This window comes from Gallinula chloropus, assembly GCF_964237585.1.
Source record: "Gallinula chloropus genome assembly, chromosome: 1".
Lineage (NCBI taxonomy): Eukaryota > Metazoa > Chordata > Aves > Gruiformes > Rallidae > Gallinula > Gallinula chloropus.
This window is the reverse complement of record NC_140085.1, coordinates 67,106,557-67,123,374: the sequence shown is the minus strand read 5'-3', so window position 1 is coordinate 67,123,374 and position 16,818 is coordinate 67,106,557. Positions and strand designations below refer to the sequence as shown.

Sequence of the window (16,818 nt, the reverse complement as noted above, 5' to 3'; positions counted from 1 at the left end):
TTTCCACTCCTCCTTTCTGGCAACAGTCCCAGGCTCATGCGCTTCCATATAATCTGGGTCCCTCATAGCAGAATAGCTGCCCAAGGCATCAGCAAGACTCAGAAATTTCAGTAGTCCTATTGATGATGCCCGTTCTCTTTGCAAGAATCAAGGCTATGTTCTTCCTCTTTTTTCTACCATTCTTTTGTTCTGGTCAGCCTGCACCTCCGCTGCTGCGTTTTTCCATCTTTCTGGAGCCTTCAAACATGGTCTACCTCCGCTGGGACCATGATGATCAGGAGATGATGACATTTGAGCTGCAGGTCCATACAACTGGCTGGGTAGCATTTGGATTCAGCCCTCATGGAGAGTTGCCTGGATCTGACATTGTGATAGGTGGTGTCTTCCCAAATGGCAGCATCTACTTCTCTGTAAGTTGAAAAGACTATCTACTTCTCTTTAAGTTGAAAAGACTTCCTCTGCACCCCCCTTTGCTCCAAGTATATTGGCTTGAAGGCATATCAGCTCAACCAGCTAAAGATGTCCAAGGCCACTTGAAATCTCAGTTGGCACAGCCTCTGGCTAACAGTGCAGGTCCTCTGTCATGCCTGCTAGCCCCATGCAGCTATCTGAGATACCAAGTGGCGCTAGATGATGTTTAGGCAAAAAAACTGGTCCCATCTACAAATAAAAACAAGAGCCAGAACCAATTGGGTATGACTGAAGCAATGACCTACCATGAAGCTAGAAGAGGCTGCTGGGAGTGCAGCTTTTGATTCACCCAAACCAGAGGTCAGTTCAGTCAGGAGTCAGATGTGAAACTCCTATGTTTTCCCTCACTGAAGCTCTTCAAAGGTTAATGTACTTGGTTTCCTTTGCACCAAGTGGAGACACGTTCACCTCCAAATGTTGCTTCTTCCTGACATTCTTAAATGTTTGCCTTAGAAATAGGCTAGAACATCCTTTGGACTTGCTGTTGTCTGTAAAGGCAACCACTGAGAATAGATGCCTTATGTTAAAACAGCTGGAGTTCAGGGGAACAAATATGACTGAAGATGCTAACTAAAAAACACCCCAGGGTGGTGGGTTTTTTAGAGGTTTGTAATTTCTTTTGTTTTAAATGTGAAACAGGAACTTATAATGCTGACCAGAAACAGAAAGAAAAGATCACACTGATAAAATGTTTTGTTTGTTCACAGTGGTTTTATTTTGTTCAGCTGTTTTCAGTTCCCTGTTCACACAACAGTAAAATCTGTCTTGCATGAAATACATCTTGGTACTTGTCTAAAAATGGGTGAACTTCGGAGGGAGTGAGGTAGCTGGCCTCACTTATGGTCATTAGCTGATTTCAAAACTGTCCTTGTAATACCTAGTTGTGAAATCTTTTTGTAGTTGTGACAGAGACAGGGAACTTTGTCTGTGAATGACTACAGAGGAAAAAAATAGTCATCAGTTTAGAAGAAACGGTTCCTCAGAAAATATCTCCCAATATTTGGGTTTGGAGATACTCCAGTAAGCAAACACGACCGTGAACACAAACATCTGTATCTCTTCAGAAGACTGTATGCCACATCCACTGAACCCATGGGACAGACAGTTTGAAGGAAAAAATATTCTGGTTACTGCACATGGGAGTTTAAGTGGGGTTTTTCACTTGCATTTCTTCTAACCCTCTCTCTCACACATCCTTGGTCTTTGCTTTTATTTTCCTCTTTATTACAGTCATAGCAAAGTCATTATCTGAGTAATATCCAATGGGTAGAAAAACTAGCTAAAAAGGCGTGTTTTCATAAATGTGAGGGATTTATTCAGCTGCTTACTGCCTTCCTCTCTCATAAGGTATATTTAAATTTAAATACTTTATTTATTTCAAAGCAGTTCATTTACAGACTACTTATCTTTGAAATTTGATAATTTAATGAAAGAGTGTAACAGGTATTTCAAAATAGAAGGAAAATAAAAGCTGTGTTTTCAAACTTTGGTATGTTCCTCTCTAAATCAAACATTTGTGTTAGAGAAAAATTGCGTAGAATATTCTGAAAATCTGAGAAAATTAGCAAAAGCTGAAAGGAGGCCCTGAAGTAATCACTTAAAGGAACAGAGATGGGAGGAAAAAAATACCATGAAGAATTTCACATAAAAACATTCTTTTTTGGCCAGAGTGGTGTCTGGTAAAAATTTTCTCTTCTCTTTTATCACTTCGAAGTTGAGTGCTGCAGCAAAACTTTTCAATGTAGCACTTGACATTTGTACATTAAGAAGACATTTGCTTTACTGTGTTTCAGGTTTCTCTTGGAGAGGTATTCATCATGTCTGCAGCCACTGCCTTCTCATTTCGGGTTGTTTGAACTCTTCTGCTGGAAATCTATGATGTATCATATGTCCATGTCAGTCAACCTGGAGCTTTACTCCTCTTGCTCCTTCTTCCCCTTCCACTTTTCTTCCCCTTCCACAGCTGTGTGTACAATCCCACCTTTTCACCTTCTGTTTTTGCAGCAGCAGTTATGGTGGCCCATTTTGTTCCCAGTGAGATTTCTATAAGAACTAGGCATTTAAATGCTTTTCAAACTCTGCATCAAATTCCTGTGCATTTGATGACGTTGCTCACGCAATATTTGTCTTTTTTGCTATTTCTCTTTTTCATTATTTCTCTTTTTTGGAGAATGGAATGCTTATAATTAGTCTGTTCCCACCAGCAGTACTTGTAAACATCACTTTTTGGAATCTGGGAAGTTAATGTTCTTCTCTTTATTGCTGTGACCACTGTTCCTTTTCCAGGATTGTCACATTGTAGATGAGGTAACCCTTGAGGCAGATGAGAGCCAGGACTACCAACTGCTCTCAGTAACAGAAAATGAGACCTCCACCACCGTGCTGTTCAAACGTCACCTCCGGACGTGTGACGCCAGTGATCTGGATATCACAGTAAGAAAGAGGGTTGCTCAAGCAATATTCTGAACAAACCTCCTCTCATATCCCACTCTATTCCCAAATCCCTTAGATCAGAGCTAAGAACTGCAGGGTTTTCTCACAACAGTAACAGGAATATAACAAAAAATATGGAACCAAACAGCCACATTTATAATGCCCATTTCAAGGGCACTATTTTGATGTCATTGACATTTTCTTAAAGTTTGGAAGACATAAATCTCAAAAGTTTCTTAATCATGAACACAGATCAAAATCCTCCTAATTTCCCTGCCTTTTTCTTGTTTGCCACATACAAACCCACAATATAATATGGGAGATAAAGTTTTTATTTGCCTAATATGAGGCAATATTTTGATAGGAATTATGCTTGGTAATCTCAGTTCTTCTCTTGGAAGACTTTCATACTGGTACTGACTGACATTAAAGTTTTGTACAACCTAAATCAGCACTTTAAGTCAGAGATTAAAAAAAACCCAACCTTTTTTCCAATGTTCACAAGCACACTAATGTACACAGTTTCAGAACTCTGAAGATATAGACATGGGTTACACTGTTTTGCCTTTACTTGAGTGACCTCTGGGTAAATCAGTGTTACCCAAGGCTTAGCCCACACAAAAAAGTTTATCCAGAATTAGGTGGATAATTCTTTGGATTTTTCCAAAGTTCATATACATGTGCAAATGACTGCTTACATGCCTTTTTAGCCACTAAGCTTCTTAATTAACTTAAGTAATTGGAAAAAAAAATATTCCTTTCTGAATAGGAAGAACCTACAGAGTTCCACGACTACTGCTGTCCTTACATGATGGGGCAGATCCAAGTAAATCCTTGAGAGTTTACTCAGCAGTAGCTGCTAACAGGGAATCTGGGGACTACAGAGTTATTAGCTTTTTGTGTAAGTCCTCTAGTAATTTTTTGCAGAAATTACCCAAAACACAGATATAGATAAAACACTATACAGAGATAAATGAACCACATCTGCTTGCTCTAGGATGTGAAAAGATCTGAAAATCTGATCTTTTGCGTCATTGTAGAGATCCCTCTGCTAGTATCTAAACACCCAGAATCCAAACGTTTAAACACAAAGTGATGCAAGTTCTGGAATCTTTATCAAATCCCTTGCAGCCTTTTTTTCAGCTTACTTTCATTGCATATACTAGTACTTTAAATCCACACATGCTTTAATAATGTGTGTGAAGTGACATTGGTTACAGGTTTCCTTGAATCTTTTCTAACCAGCACCCTCTCATCGGAAAAATAAAACCAAACATGATGTCTCTGTCAGACAAGACAAATGTTTTGCGTTACTCTGCTTGATTTCTATTGTGTGTTCTGACATGTCTGAGTGTCTGGGTATGTATTAATGCACACAGTTATATTATTTTAGCTGCCTTGTAATTGTGGTTAGTATGTGGTTAGCATTTTAATACATGTGCAGTGGCATAAGGCATGGGATGTGGGGTGAATACATGTGTGTGTGGCTGATGGGAAGGAATGAAGGACATTTTCCAATTAAACACTCCTATTACAGGTGGACACCGCACGTCTCATTACTGCTTTTGGCACTGATGACACAGTGTCATTCTTTGAAGGCCAAAGATTTTCCAAATCTCTTTTCTTGATGAGGTACAGAGGCCCATCTGACTCGACTGACCCCAAAATATTCTTCACCTATGACCTGAGATTGGACAATGTAAGTCTTGGATAAAAGTGTTACTTGATACATTAAAAAGATTCCCTTTCTTCTGCCTTTCTTTGCAAAGTTGATCATGACCATGCTGAACAGGTTGAAAAATGGCCATGACTGATCTTTGAAACATGCAAACAGAGATGGCAAGAGAGGGAATGAAATGAGAAGGGAAGGCTTGCTGTGTGGAGGCCAAAGCACGCACTTGTTAGGAAAATGCTGTAAGGTGTAGCCTGTTCCTTTGAGTAGAGTCTAAGGAGCCAAACACAGGCTGTGGTGCTATTGAATTGCAATATAATTACTAACTCAAGCATTTATGTATCCAGGGCTAAGGTTTCATCCATATAGACCCATATCAAAATGTCTGTAACATACTGAAGCTATTTACTGATTGTACTGCTGATCTTAGTTTCATGGGAACAGAGAAGTAATGGATATATACTTAAATGGTCTATGATAAGTCTGGCTAAGAGTTCAGAAAATACAGGGCACTCTAATGTGTGTACCACCTCTGGTACTAACTTATGCAGCATCTGAGTCTCAGACAGAAGGATTTGCCAGGAAAGCTGGAGCCCCTTGTTAGCATCACCTTGTGGTACATGCACCACCCCTGTCAAACGGAGTCCAAAAGTACCAGCTCAGTGTGGTATTGCGTTAACACCTTCCCTCTTTAAACAGCATCAGCCCACACAGGCAACACTCACTCAAGATGAAGCAGAATCTGCTGATCAGTGTGGGCAATATTCCGTACTAAAGAGGGGCACTATTTTTATGTAAAGATCTGTGGGATTAGTGCTATCATGTGTTGTGCTTATGACTCCAGAAAACCAGAGGTAAAAAATGTTGGTTGAACTGGATGGATGCCTCCTATGCTCAGTTCATGTTATAATAGACAAATTAGTAAGGCGATTCCCTTTTAAAATGAAACAAAATGAAATGAAACAAAACAAAGTGAAATAAAATAAAAAACAAACCATAAAAAATCGTGAAGAAAAAGAATTTAAGACCTGGTGGAGCTAACATTTGTTTCCCTTTCACCAGAATGCAGCCTTGTCCTCTCATCTCCCTCATTGTTACCAAAAAAACAAGTAGTTGCTTGCTAAATGCATCATCTTTCCCGCTCTCTCCAGTTCTGGGCCTTTTTCTCCTATCACTGCCTCCCTTTGGCTTCTCCAATGCCCTGTCCATGTTGTTGAGTTGCCAGGGGAACCTTCGGGTGACTTGTGCAACTGTTTCTTTTCCAGTTTGCTGTTCCAGTACAAGAAACAAAATATGCCTGTACCTTCATCCCACTGCCCATGGTCAAGCAGAAGCACCATATCTACAAGGTAAACTTGCTGGCTGTATCACTGAGGAAAAAACAGGACAGGTCAGACTTGGTCCTTCAATCCCACATACAAATCTGTCGTTTACAGTATAAAAGATATATATTTTAGCATAAATTTAGTAGCATTCCATTGGGATTGGGGTAAACCAGCTAATTTTTCTGCTGTGCTGAGATAAGCTATGGCTTGTTTCTAGCTTTAGAAGTACCTCTGACTCTATGTACATCGCACCTGAAAAGAACCTTGCTACAAAACTGATGTCTCAGTGTAGTGATCTCAGGCCACGTAACCTATTTGTATCTTTGAGAGCAAAGGGAGCCTCCAGAATTTTCTATATTTGAAAGGGCCTTTGCTTTTGTCCTTGGAAATTGCTAAGACTTTTCATATAAAAAGCAAAACTAACATTTTTGCAGTCCTGTTTTCAAGACTGAGCGTGCAAAAAAAGATGAGGAAAGCAAAGAAACAGGAACTTTCCAAAACAAGTCTAGCTTACTTCTCAAATTAAGGTAACTTTGCTTCAAGATCAAGTAACACTTCTTAGTATTCTGGGTTTAAAAGGTTTAAAAACAGACATTCCACTGCAATGGCATCAAGCCAAATTTCATAAGGAAGAATTTGCATGGACTGGAAAAAAATAATTTAACAGGTAATCCTACAGAACAAACTCAGGAGTCTTAAGTTGGATCTCGTGGTAACATCGGGATTTTGAGGCCTGATCTCAAAATGGTAAAAAGTTATTGGCAGGGTTTATTTGAAACTATCTCAATGATAGTGCTTTTGGCACAAATGAGTTGAGCAGTGAATTACAGTGAAACTGAGATCAAGGTCCCTTATCTTGCTTTGCAGTCAAGACAAATTACATTTCTAGTCTGGAACCACACTGCACGGCATAACAGGTCAAATAGAGACTCCTGTGATTCTGATTAAGGAGAGGTGCTCTAGAGGAAGATACAAATCTCTGCTGAGCGCATACCAAAATGAGTAGATAAAGCATCATCCAATATCACCCATTTTGTGAATCAGATTAGATGTTTGCTTAAGCTATGTTTAGCTGCTCTTTCCAGTTGCCTGGGAAAGAAATACTTCAGGGTTGACAATAACCTTTTTTGTCTGTTCCTTTTGGTTACAGTTTGACCCTATAATAACACCCCACAACATAACATTGGTTCATCATATTCTTGTTTATGCCTGTGGCAATGCCAGCGTGTTACCCACTGGCATAGATGATTGCTATGGAGCCAATCCAGACTTTTCCCTGTGCTCCCAGGTGCTTGTGGGCTGGGCTGTTGGAGGAGAGGTGAGCCTGCACGTCCCATTTCTTCTTATGAACAGTGCTACCTTTGTTGTCAGCTTGTTCATTAAGACCCCATAGTCCTGTGGGGCTAAATGAACTGGGGAAGTCTCCTCATACCATCCCCACTCAATTCTACTTCTGCTGCATCAGGTGATGCTGGCAATTTCTACCTAGCTGTCAACACTCAGTATATGTGTGTATGTCATTATCATGCCTGCATTAAACAATTTGTATAGGCCACACACTAAGGTTTTTAGTTCTAACTTTTCACAATGTTGCCATTAATTTCAGAAAATTCTCCTTGTGCTCGTCTTGCATAACAAAAAGAAGTGTACCTATTCTCTGCTCTTTTATTCTTTTTTCTTTTTTCCTTTTTTCTTTTTCCTTTCTTTTCATTATTATTTTTTTTTTTACTAGCTCTGCCTCTTTGTCAGGAGACTAAAATTAAAATTCCAGTGAAAAATTCATTCTTCTAGCTGAGTGCCCTAGTTAGCGCTGCACAAATTTTAGCACTGTATCTTCTGCTTTCCAAAGCAAAATGTATTTTGCATTTCTGTAGTATGCAAGTACATGGAGACGGAGAGAGGAAGCAGATGTCTCAGACACAACCGTTATACTAATTTTATTCAGATTTTGTATTCTGCAATGCCAATACTGATATGAAATTTGCTGCAAGTGTGTACACATGCTATAGCAATTTCCTGTTAATTATAGTATAAAAATTAAAGCAATAAAAAGGATAAATAAAAAATAAATTTTGAAAATCCTTCCTTGTTCCAAGTCAGAAGGAAGAAGAATTTGAACTGGCAGAATTTCCCACATTTTTATTTCTAACCATGTCAAAATAAATATTCAGAAATGTAAGAAAATTAAAAACCTTTCTTTTTGTAAGTTTTCAATCAAGAAAAAAGAGAAAAATGTTATAAAATAACAACTCCATATAACTTTATTCCTTCTCTTCCTCTTTAGTCTTACCAGTTTCCAGATGAAGCTGCATTTTCCATCGGGACACCTTGGGACCCTCAATACATCCGATTAGAAATCCATTACAGCAATTTTGACTTGTTACCAGGTGGGTAATGCTGGGCAGTTGTGCGACAAAGAACATCTTCAGGTTGGAAATCTCATGTCTCATCTACATGCCTATTAAAAATAGAAATTTCTGCATGAAATCCTTTAACACACTGCTCAGTACAACCTTCAGGGCAGTAAGAGTCAACCAGACTGGGCTCTCATTCAGGAAGAACTTTAACTTTAGAAGAACAGATACTTATACCTGCTTAGATTAGATGTATCCATCAAAAAAGCCAAGCACATCTTTCTGCTATGACACTACTGGGAGTGTTAGGGAAAATATCAGGGAAATGTGAATATGATAGGAAAAATGAGCAGAGTGGGAAGGGACTAGCTGCAGGAGAGGAACTGCTGTATCAACAGTCAGGATGAAGTCCTGAGACCCTGATAATACCACCTCAGACTTCTACCATGACCTCCAGTACTCAGTTTTTATGACAGGCAATGAAGAATGCCACCATGGTATTGGCTATCATTTTACAATGAGAAATAAAACTGTGTACTGATTTTATGGGAATCACCTGAGACTATAAGCAGGCCTTCGTATAATTTGTGCCTGTCCTCAACCTGTGATCAGGAAGGAGACACTGTATGTGTTGATGCTTCAGGCCTCCACTTCTGGTGTTTCTGGAGTCTTTGCTGAAGGAGTGGTCATTTTTCTTTTACAGGCTTAATCGACAGCTCAGGGGTACGAATCTACTATACACCAGAGCTACGGAAATATGACATGGGGGTTCTGCAAACAGGCATCTGCCCCTTCCCTGTGCATGTCATTCCTCCTGGAGCAGAGGCCTACAGATCATATGGCCTTTGCAATTCCAGCCAGTTCGATGAAGTGAGTGTTGGGAAAGCCATATGAAATCCCATTTCAGCTTTTCATCTTGCTCTAGACATGTACAAAAGCCATTTGGTGCACAGTGCCATCTTAGCCTCCCTTTCTGGATGTTGAAATATGGATATCTGTTCCACCAGAACTGCTAAGAAGAGACTCCATATTTGGCCCAAGTACATTAGCAGAGCTGTGTTGGCATGTCAGAACCATGTTTTAAATACCTATTCACCCCATCTAAGGGAAAGGGAAACAAAGATCAAAGGATACAATGACTTCCCAAGACCTCTAAGGGAATCTTCTCCACCACATGCTAGAGGCCTTCATCCTACCATAGATGTGTGGTGCAGGAGGGCAGGTACTAGCCTAGGAGGATGTGGTGCTGTCTCTCAGGTCAAGAAGGCACCTCTAGAGCAGAGATCTAACATCCCTCAACACACAACAAAGAGGCTGGTAAGAATAATCAGACTCAGTGGAGTGTAGGATCCAGGCATTTTATCCTCTACAGGACTGCTAGATGTGAGGTTGCTGCTTTCCTCTTCCCCTGGCCCAGCCAGTGCTAAGGTTGGGGCAAACTCCAAAGATATAGGCACCCCCCACCCCACCTAAACACACACTGAGAGAGCAGACTCAGCTGTTCACAAACAGATCAACATAGATGGGAGTAAAGTACTTTCACAAGCTTAAGGATATGGGCTTCAATATTCTTTAAAATAAATTTAAAATGTTAAGCTGACAATTACAGGAGTTCCATCAAGCTTTTGACTTTGATGGGCAGGTCTAAAATGTAGTGCTGAGCTCTGACTGCTAGGCTTTGACCTACTTCATTTTGAACTGCAGATGAATGGGATGCTGGTTCCAGACCTGCATGTCTTTGCCTATTTGCTTCACACCCACCTGTCTGGCAGAGGAGTGAAAGCTGCTCAATACCGGTAAGAGAAGGAAACTCATAGTATTGCTGCCCATGCCATTGGATCAGTCCCTGATCTTGGGCCAGAGTGCATGAGAATGATGTCACCAGTTTAGCATCCATCTGTCTGTCCGTGCACACAAGACAGTGTCTTAATTACTGTACATAGAACGAGCTCCTAGGGAAAGAAGGGTCAGCTCAGCAGAGAGTTAGAGACTAGGACTGTGCCTCCTGTTAAATAAAACAGATCCAGGCAGTGAGGTCGAGCACTGGACTGCTGCTCATCCACTCTCCTCAGCTGCTAGACAGTGCCCTTGTGTAGCTTGGTTCTGCTAACCAGACTCACCCTGAGCTACACAGGCACAGTACTGGGGACTGTGTGTACCAGTTCCCATGGGCTGCATGGGCAAAACCACACAGGCTTTAACTTCCTCCACCATCTTCCCACACTAAAAACTTTAGCACCCTTATGCACTCCCTAATCATACCCCAGCCCATGGAGCATGAATTCTCAGTTTCAGGCTATGAAAATAGCAAATAATGGTCTGAAACATGACATTTGAACACTACTTCAGCCTCTCAGAATTTGAAAAAAACCAAACAAACCACAACCCCCCAAAAACCCCCAAATTCCAGAAGGAATAAACAATTGTGCTGGACAGACTGTAAAGTTCAGCAGCGAGGAACCTAATAAAATTCACCAAGGACAAGTTTAGAGTCTTTCACCTGGGCAGGAATAACAGTATGCAGTGGTACAGGCTAGGGATTGATCTGTTAGAAAGCGAGTCCACGGAGAAGGACCTTGGAGTCCTAGTGGACAATAAATTGATCATGAGGGAGCAATGTTCCCTGTGGCCCAGAAGCCTGGAGTGCATAAAGAAGAGCCATCTCAAGCACAAGCTCCAGAGCAGAAGGTCAAGGGTTTGAAACACCTGGGGATTTCCCCTGTAACACATAGGATAACAGTGTTGTTCTTAGTCACTTGTACAGTTAGTGGAGACCCCAGTCTTTTCGGAGCTTGATTTTGTCAGAATATAGCAGTTTGTGATCTTTGATAGTAATTTAGGGGCAGGTCTGTCTTCTTTTTAACTGTTAGTTCCAGAATTACCCCAGCATTGGCCAAAGTCACATGTAGCCAGCATGAGCAAGGTAGCCAGAGCTATTTTGTTCCAGGCAACAGCAATTATTTTTGCCTTCTGCTCCTTATGCAAGTAACATGGCATACACAAACCACGTGTTGCTGATAGACAGGCTTTGGTGGGTGTCTGGCCTGCAGCCAGGGTCAAACCACTAGAGTCACATGACAGAACATCTTCTTTCTTGACTTAACTTTTCTGAATCCTGGTCTCCAAGCCATGTTGCTCCCTCCTGAACACATTTTGCTCTAAGGCATAGCTGGATGGTGGCATGAGCCTTACCAGCTCACCTCTCAGAGCTGCCAACAGTTAGAAAGCAAGCCTATGACGAGCAAACAGGGTGTGTGACAGCTGCTCGGACAACCTGGCCATGAGCACCACAAGGATTTGTGGACTTGGTGCCTTCATGTACTTGCAGTGTGCACTATGGATGTACATAGCAAGATCTAAGGATCTGTAATGTGGGTGGAGAAGCAGAGCTCAAGCAGAGCAGAGACCACCTAACAAGCAATATCACAAAGCACTGTAGAAATAGCAAGGAAATTTCACATGATACATCTGCATCTGCAAGGGAGTCCCTAAACAGCCTGACAACTCTTGCCTGCCAGGGTCAGAGAGTCTTTTTTATTCAGAACAGTGTTTTGCAATGCAAGAGTTCTTACTTCTAGGATCCCAGACTGTCCTCTGAAAGGTGAGTTTCAATGCATAGTAACTGCTGACATGTAAAAAGTCCATATTTGGGCTCCAGACCAAAGAATATAGGGTGAGAAATTTCCACTCTATGTTTGGCCTGACTGATGCTGGAAGTATGTACTGTGAGTCCACAAAGAGATCAAGCACGATTTATAGAGGGGACTTTTCTTGACTTTGTTTATTTCATCCGGAAATTGGTTATTCCACACCCCTCTCTGGAAACATTATAACTTTTTCCCCTTGTTTGCCTTCCTCAGGAATGGTGAGCAGCTGCAGATCATCTGTGAGGACAACAAGTATGACTTCAGACTGCAAGAGATTCGGGACAGGAAAGAAATCCTCATAATCAAACCGGTACGATCCTTCCTTGGGGTGTAGCCATAGGTGGGCAGGCTGGGGATGTGGTGAGCACCAGAGGTGTCAGAGCACGTTTACACATTCTGACCTTTGTTCCACCTCAGACTGTGGGCTATTGTTTTCACATAGTCTCCTGGTTCCCCATGTTGTGAGCAGTTGTTTTGTGTGCTCTGCTGGTACCGCTCTTGATGGTGTGACATACTGTGTTCCCTAGGGGGACGAGATCCTGGTTGAATGCAACTTTCAGACATTGGATCGATCAGAGGTTACTTTTGTAAGTTTTTTCCTACCTAGAAATCCTCTGTTGCTTTTAAAATTAGTTTATCACCATTAAAGTCTTTTGGGCAGGCATATCTCTCTTCCCCAAGCAAATATGCCCCTTGTGAAAGCTTCTTGTATCAGACACAGTATCAAATACTTACTGAGACATGCCTTGCACAGTTGCTCCATGGTTGGAGAGCTGCTCTCCAGCAAAGTCCTTCTACCATAGGCTTATGAAGAGATTCCTAAAACTATACAATATAATTCTAGTCCAAATCATCATGTGCAAGCAGTAAAATTTTTAGCTAAGTTGATTTGAACACTTGGATTTAGTGGACAGGCAGAAATCAAATATAGAAACTGATGTAATATGTCTGCAGATCTGATTTGGACTCTTCTTAGTTCTTCTTATTCAGACCAGGCATCAGTTTTGCAGAACTTCCTGTGTAAACAGCTATTATTATACTCTAGCTTGATAACTTCATAACAGCATAGGTCATGTAGAGCAGTTAATGATATTATTGTGTTTAGAAATGTGCACAGGAAATTGAGATTTGACTTAAAGAGTCTATATTCACGGAGAACAACACTGTTTGACTTGCTCAGGCTCATTCTAAAAGTAGGGAGTGACTTAAAAATTCTGATCTGAATGTCACAGTCCATTAATACCCTAAATATTTAATTTAACTTTCCAAAGTTTCAGATTTGGGATCTTGTAGATTGAAATAAAAATATGGTAGTTTTGCCAAAGGAGAGAAGAAGTAGGTTTAGGTTATAAAAGTGTAGATCAACCTATTTATCAGACTCTTGAGAAGATACTTTGATTCTCCGTTTCTAATGTCAGACAGGGTCTGCATGAGCTATGAACAAGAGCTCTTTCCTAAGGAAAAATAGTCTCCTCATTGTGTCTCAGCAAAGCTGTGAGTCACCCTTGTGTCTTTGCAGGGTGGGCCAAGCACCATGAATGAGATGTGTCTCATATTCCTCTTCTACTACCCTCGTAACAACATCTCCAGTTGCATGGGTTACCCTGACATTTTGTACGTTGCGCACACGCTCAAGCAGGAGGCCTCAGAGTGAGTCCTGTGTCAACATGTTTCTGAAATTAGCAGAGCAAAATGTAGCTGTGAAGAATGGCAAACGGAAAAGAGAATGAAAACTAAATGTTGCTGATAGGGAAGAAAGAACCAAGTACCTAGATCTGCCAAGTTGAACTTCCTTGTTGTGGGAATCTATCAACAATCTGTTAACAATCTCACCCTTTATAACTTTTCCCCCTTCCCCTTTTTTCCCCCTCCTTATTTATCTTCTCACTGTTGTTAATGATTGGACTTGTTCTTAAAAGTCTCTTCAACCAAAATGATTCTATGATTTTATGATTCTGTGTTTGGCTTTACCTCCCCACTGCCCCTTACTCTTTCCCTAGTGCACTGGAAGGAATGATGGCCATGGACTTTGTTGACTGGAACAACGATACTATCAAAATTGCAGAGAAAGCAGCCAAGGAAGCAGATCAAGTAGTCATGATTAAAGCCATTAATGTAAGTACCCCTCCTGAGCCATTTGTGGGTGGGGAAATGGACTTGGCTCCGACATGCTGAGAGCAAAGCACAGCTGAGACATAGAGCCAACACACAACACCTCGGGTAATACCAGGTATTAATGTCTTCTCTGTGGCTACAGAAACTGAAAAGGATTTCCTGAATTATGAATTCCTGTCTCTAAAGTTGTAAGTAACTGTCCAAGACATACTTAGTTGTCACTTAACTTTGACCTACAAAAATTAAAAATTGTTCTCCAAAGAAAAAAAAAAGTGTCTTGGCAATGTAACAGGGTATAGGAGGTAATGCCATTCAGAACATTTTTGGCAGAATGAGTAATAAAATACTGCTGAAAGTCTCTCAGACAACACACATGCAAAGGGAGTTAGGATGATCCAGAAAATTTACATATAGGGAACATAGTTTCCCGGCTCTTACTTATCTGACTGCATTTCAGTGCATTATTCAGGTAGCTACTCATCTTAGAGGTAAATTATAGAAAACAGCTCTTAAATTGAGAAAGAATTAGAATTCCATCTTCTCTCTCAGAGAGTTTCCCTGCTGTCAGAGGGGAGACTCGTGTGCTGACTTTGCCTGTAATGGCTAGTCATGCATCCAGACAGCAAGAAAGCTGACACATCCAAACGTGCAGCTATGCCAGAGTCTTGTGGCTCCCAATTATAAAACAGATCATGTAATTTTATTTCTCCCCTCTTTCCTTCCATCCACAGGAACTCCAGAGAAATGAGAGTGGTCTAATCCGAGACATTAGCATTCCAGAGCGGGCTGCCTGTCACAATATTTCTCGACACCTCTCTGTCTCAGGCCTGAGGGCCACTGCAAACGGATGTTTGACCACAGGATGCACTTCTGAGTCATCAGCCACCAAAGAAACGGCTTCGTTTCCTCTTCTTTCTCTCACACAGATAGTGTTTGCATGGCATATCTTCGCCTCTGAGTGTAGGAAGTGAGGGGCAGAATACCCAAACAGACCACTGCCATGCTGAAGAAGTCTCTGCCATGACTACTTGGTAGCAGGGTATTCCAGATTTCATGTCTCTGAGCATGACAAGATACTTACATAATATATAAGTGCTCCCCTTTGGAAGAAATCAATTCAATGGTCATTGGCACTTATTTTATTGTCTTTAAAAATTACTTCATAATATAGTTTGTTAAAAAATCAGAAAAGCAATGTTCTATGTAGCAGGGAATTTGCCTGCTGATTGCTAGCTAACAATGAAGCAGTGACGTGGTGCTGAATGAAAAATAGACCTTATACACTGTCATAAAGCAAACCTATGAGTCTGGCTTTTAGCTAAACTATTCACTGTTCTGTTATATTTTTTCCCTAATGTATAGAGGAGAATTAGAAGAACAAATCTGATGATAATTAACATCATTTTCACCATACTGACTCTTCCAAATTTCAAATTTCATACACATTCTCTCCCCACATTCCCTAAGGCAGAGTTTTTGCTTCTTATGACCATTATTAGTACACCAGGTACTTCTTAATACACCCTTGGACTTTAAAAGCAAGCATCACAAAACAGAGTGTTTAGGAGAGTAACTAGGCATCAGAGAAGATTCCTTACTAATTGGGCTGTTGAACATTTACTAGCTAGTAATTATCTTCACTAAAACAGAATCAAGGACAGAAAAAATATTTCTTTTGAAGGCAAGCTTACAAAGAGAATCCCTGAGATTCCAAGAGAATCATCCAGATGCTCAGGGCTGTCCCCCAAGCAAAAGACATATCACTGAGATCACTGTGCTGTGTTTAGAGACATGCTTTTTTCTCTTACTAAACATCTTCCCCTTCAAATTCCTATGAGAAGGTATCACATTCTTTCTCACTTTCATGTTAGCCTCAGGAAGCTGGAGAGCAGTGAGAGACCTGTCAGCCTCCTTCTCTCCAAACAATACAAATGCAGAGTCCTCAGCTACTCCTCAGAGGACATGCTTTCCATCCCTTTCACCAGGCCTGCTGCCCTGCTCTAAACACATTCAGGGACCTTCACATTCATCTGAAATGCCAGGGCCATGCATTGGTCTTGGCTGGGATAGAGTCAATTTTCTTCATAATATCTAGTGTTGATGTTTTTGTTACTGCTGAGCAGGGCTGACACAGAGCCAAGGTGTGAGGGACTGTGGTGGTTTAATCCCAGGTGGAGGCCAGATGCCCACCAAAGCCACTCTATTACTCCCCTTTTCATCTGGACAGGAGGGAAAATACATATTGAGAGGCTCAGGAGTCAAGATAAGGACAGGGAGAGCTCATTCCGCAATTAGTGTCACAGCCAAAACAGACTCAATATTGAATGAAAAACCTATCTAATTTATTACACTACACACAGAGTGAAACCAGAGTCAGAATGAGAAGTGTGATTGGATCTTAAAACTGTTCCCCCCTCCCTTCCCTTCTTAGCAGACTTCACTTTAGTTATAATTTCTCTCCCTTGTCCCCGCCTGGGGTGGCACAGGGGCTGGGGAGCTGGGGAAGTTACAGAATGGGGGTTTTGGTCAGTTCCTCACAAGTTGTTTTCGTTCTTAGCAGAGGGCAGGGCATGTCTCACACCCTTCCCCTCCTCCAACATGGGGTTCCACCCACAGGAGATGGTCCTTCACAAACTTCTCCAACGTGAGCCCTTTCCTATGGGGCTTCAGCTCTTCACCACCTGCCCCAGTGTGGGTCACTGCTATGGGGTGCAGTCACAGAATCATAGGCTGTCTCAGTCTCTCAGGCCCAGACTGCTCTAGCCTAGAATAACAAGTTCCCCCTGAAAACCTCCTCTGGC

General features: G+C 41.3%; 1 protein-coding gene across 1 annotated transcript; it reads left to right on the top strand.

Annotated features, from left to right (window-relative positions):
• Nucleotides 1-245: 245 nt before the first annotated feature.
• Nucleotides 246-14,988, top strand: LOC311193826 (putative DBH-like monooxygenase protein 2; the record flags this gene model as incomplete). Its single annotated transcript, XM_084266767.1, has 13 exons — nucleotides 246-410; nucleotides 2,758-2,904; nucleotides 4,442-4,603; nucleotides 5,842-5,925; nucleotides 7,052-7,219; nucleotides 8,186-8,288; nucleotides 8,959-9,125; nucleotides 9,960-10,051; nucleotides 12,116-12,212; nucleotides 12,430-12,489; nucleotides 13,422-13,552; nucleotides 13,903-14,017; nucleotides 14,749-14,988. 13 exons carry the CDS (start codon nucleotides 246-248, stop codon nucleotides 14,986-14,988), a joined length of 1,731 nt encoding a protein of 576 aa, XP_084122893.1.
• Nucleotides 14,989-16,818: the final 1,830 nt, after the last annotated feature.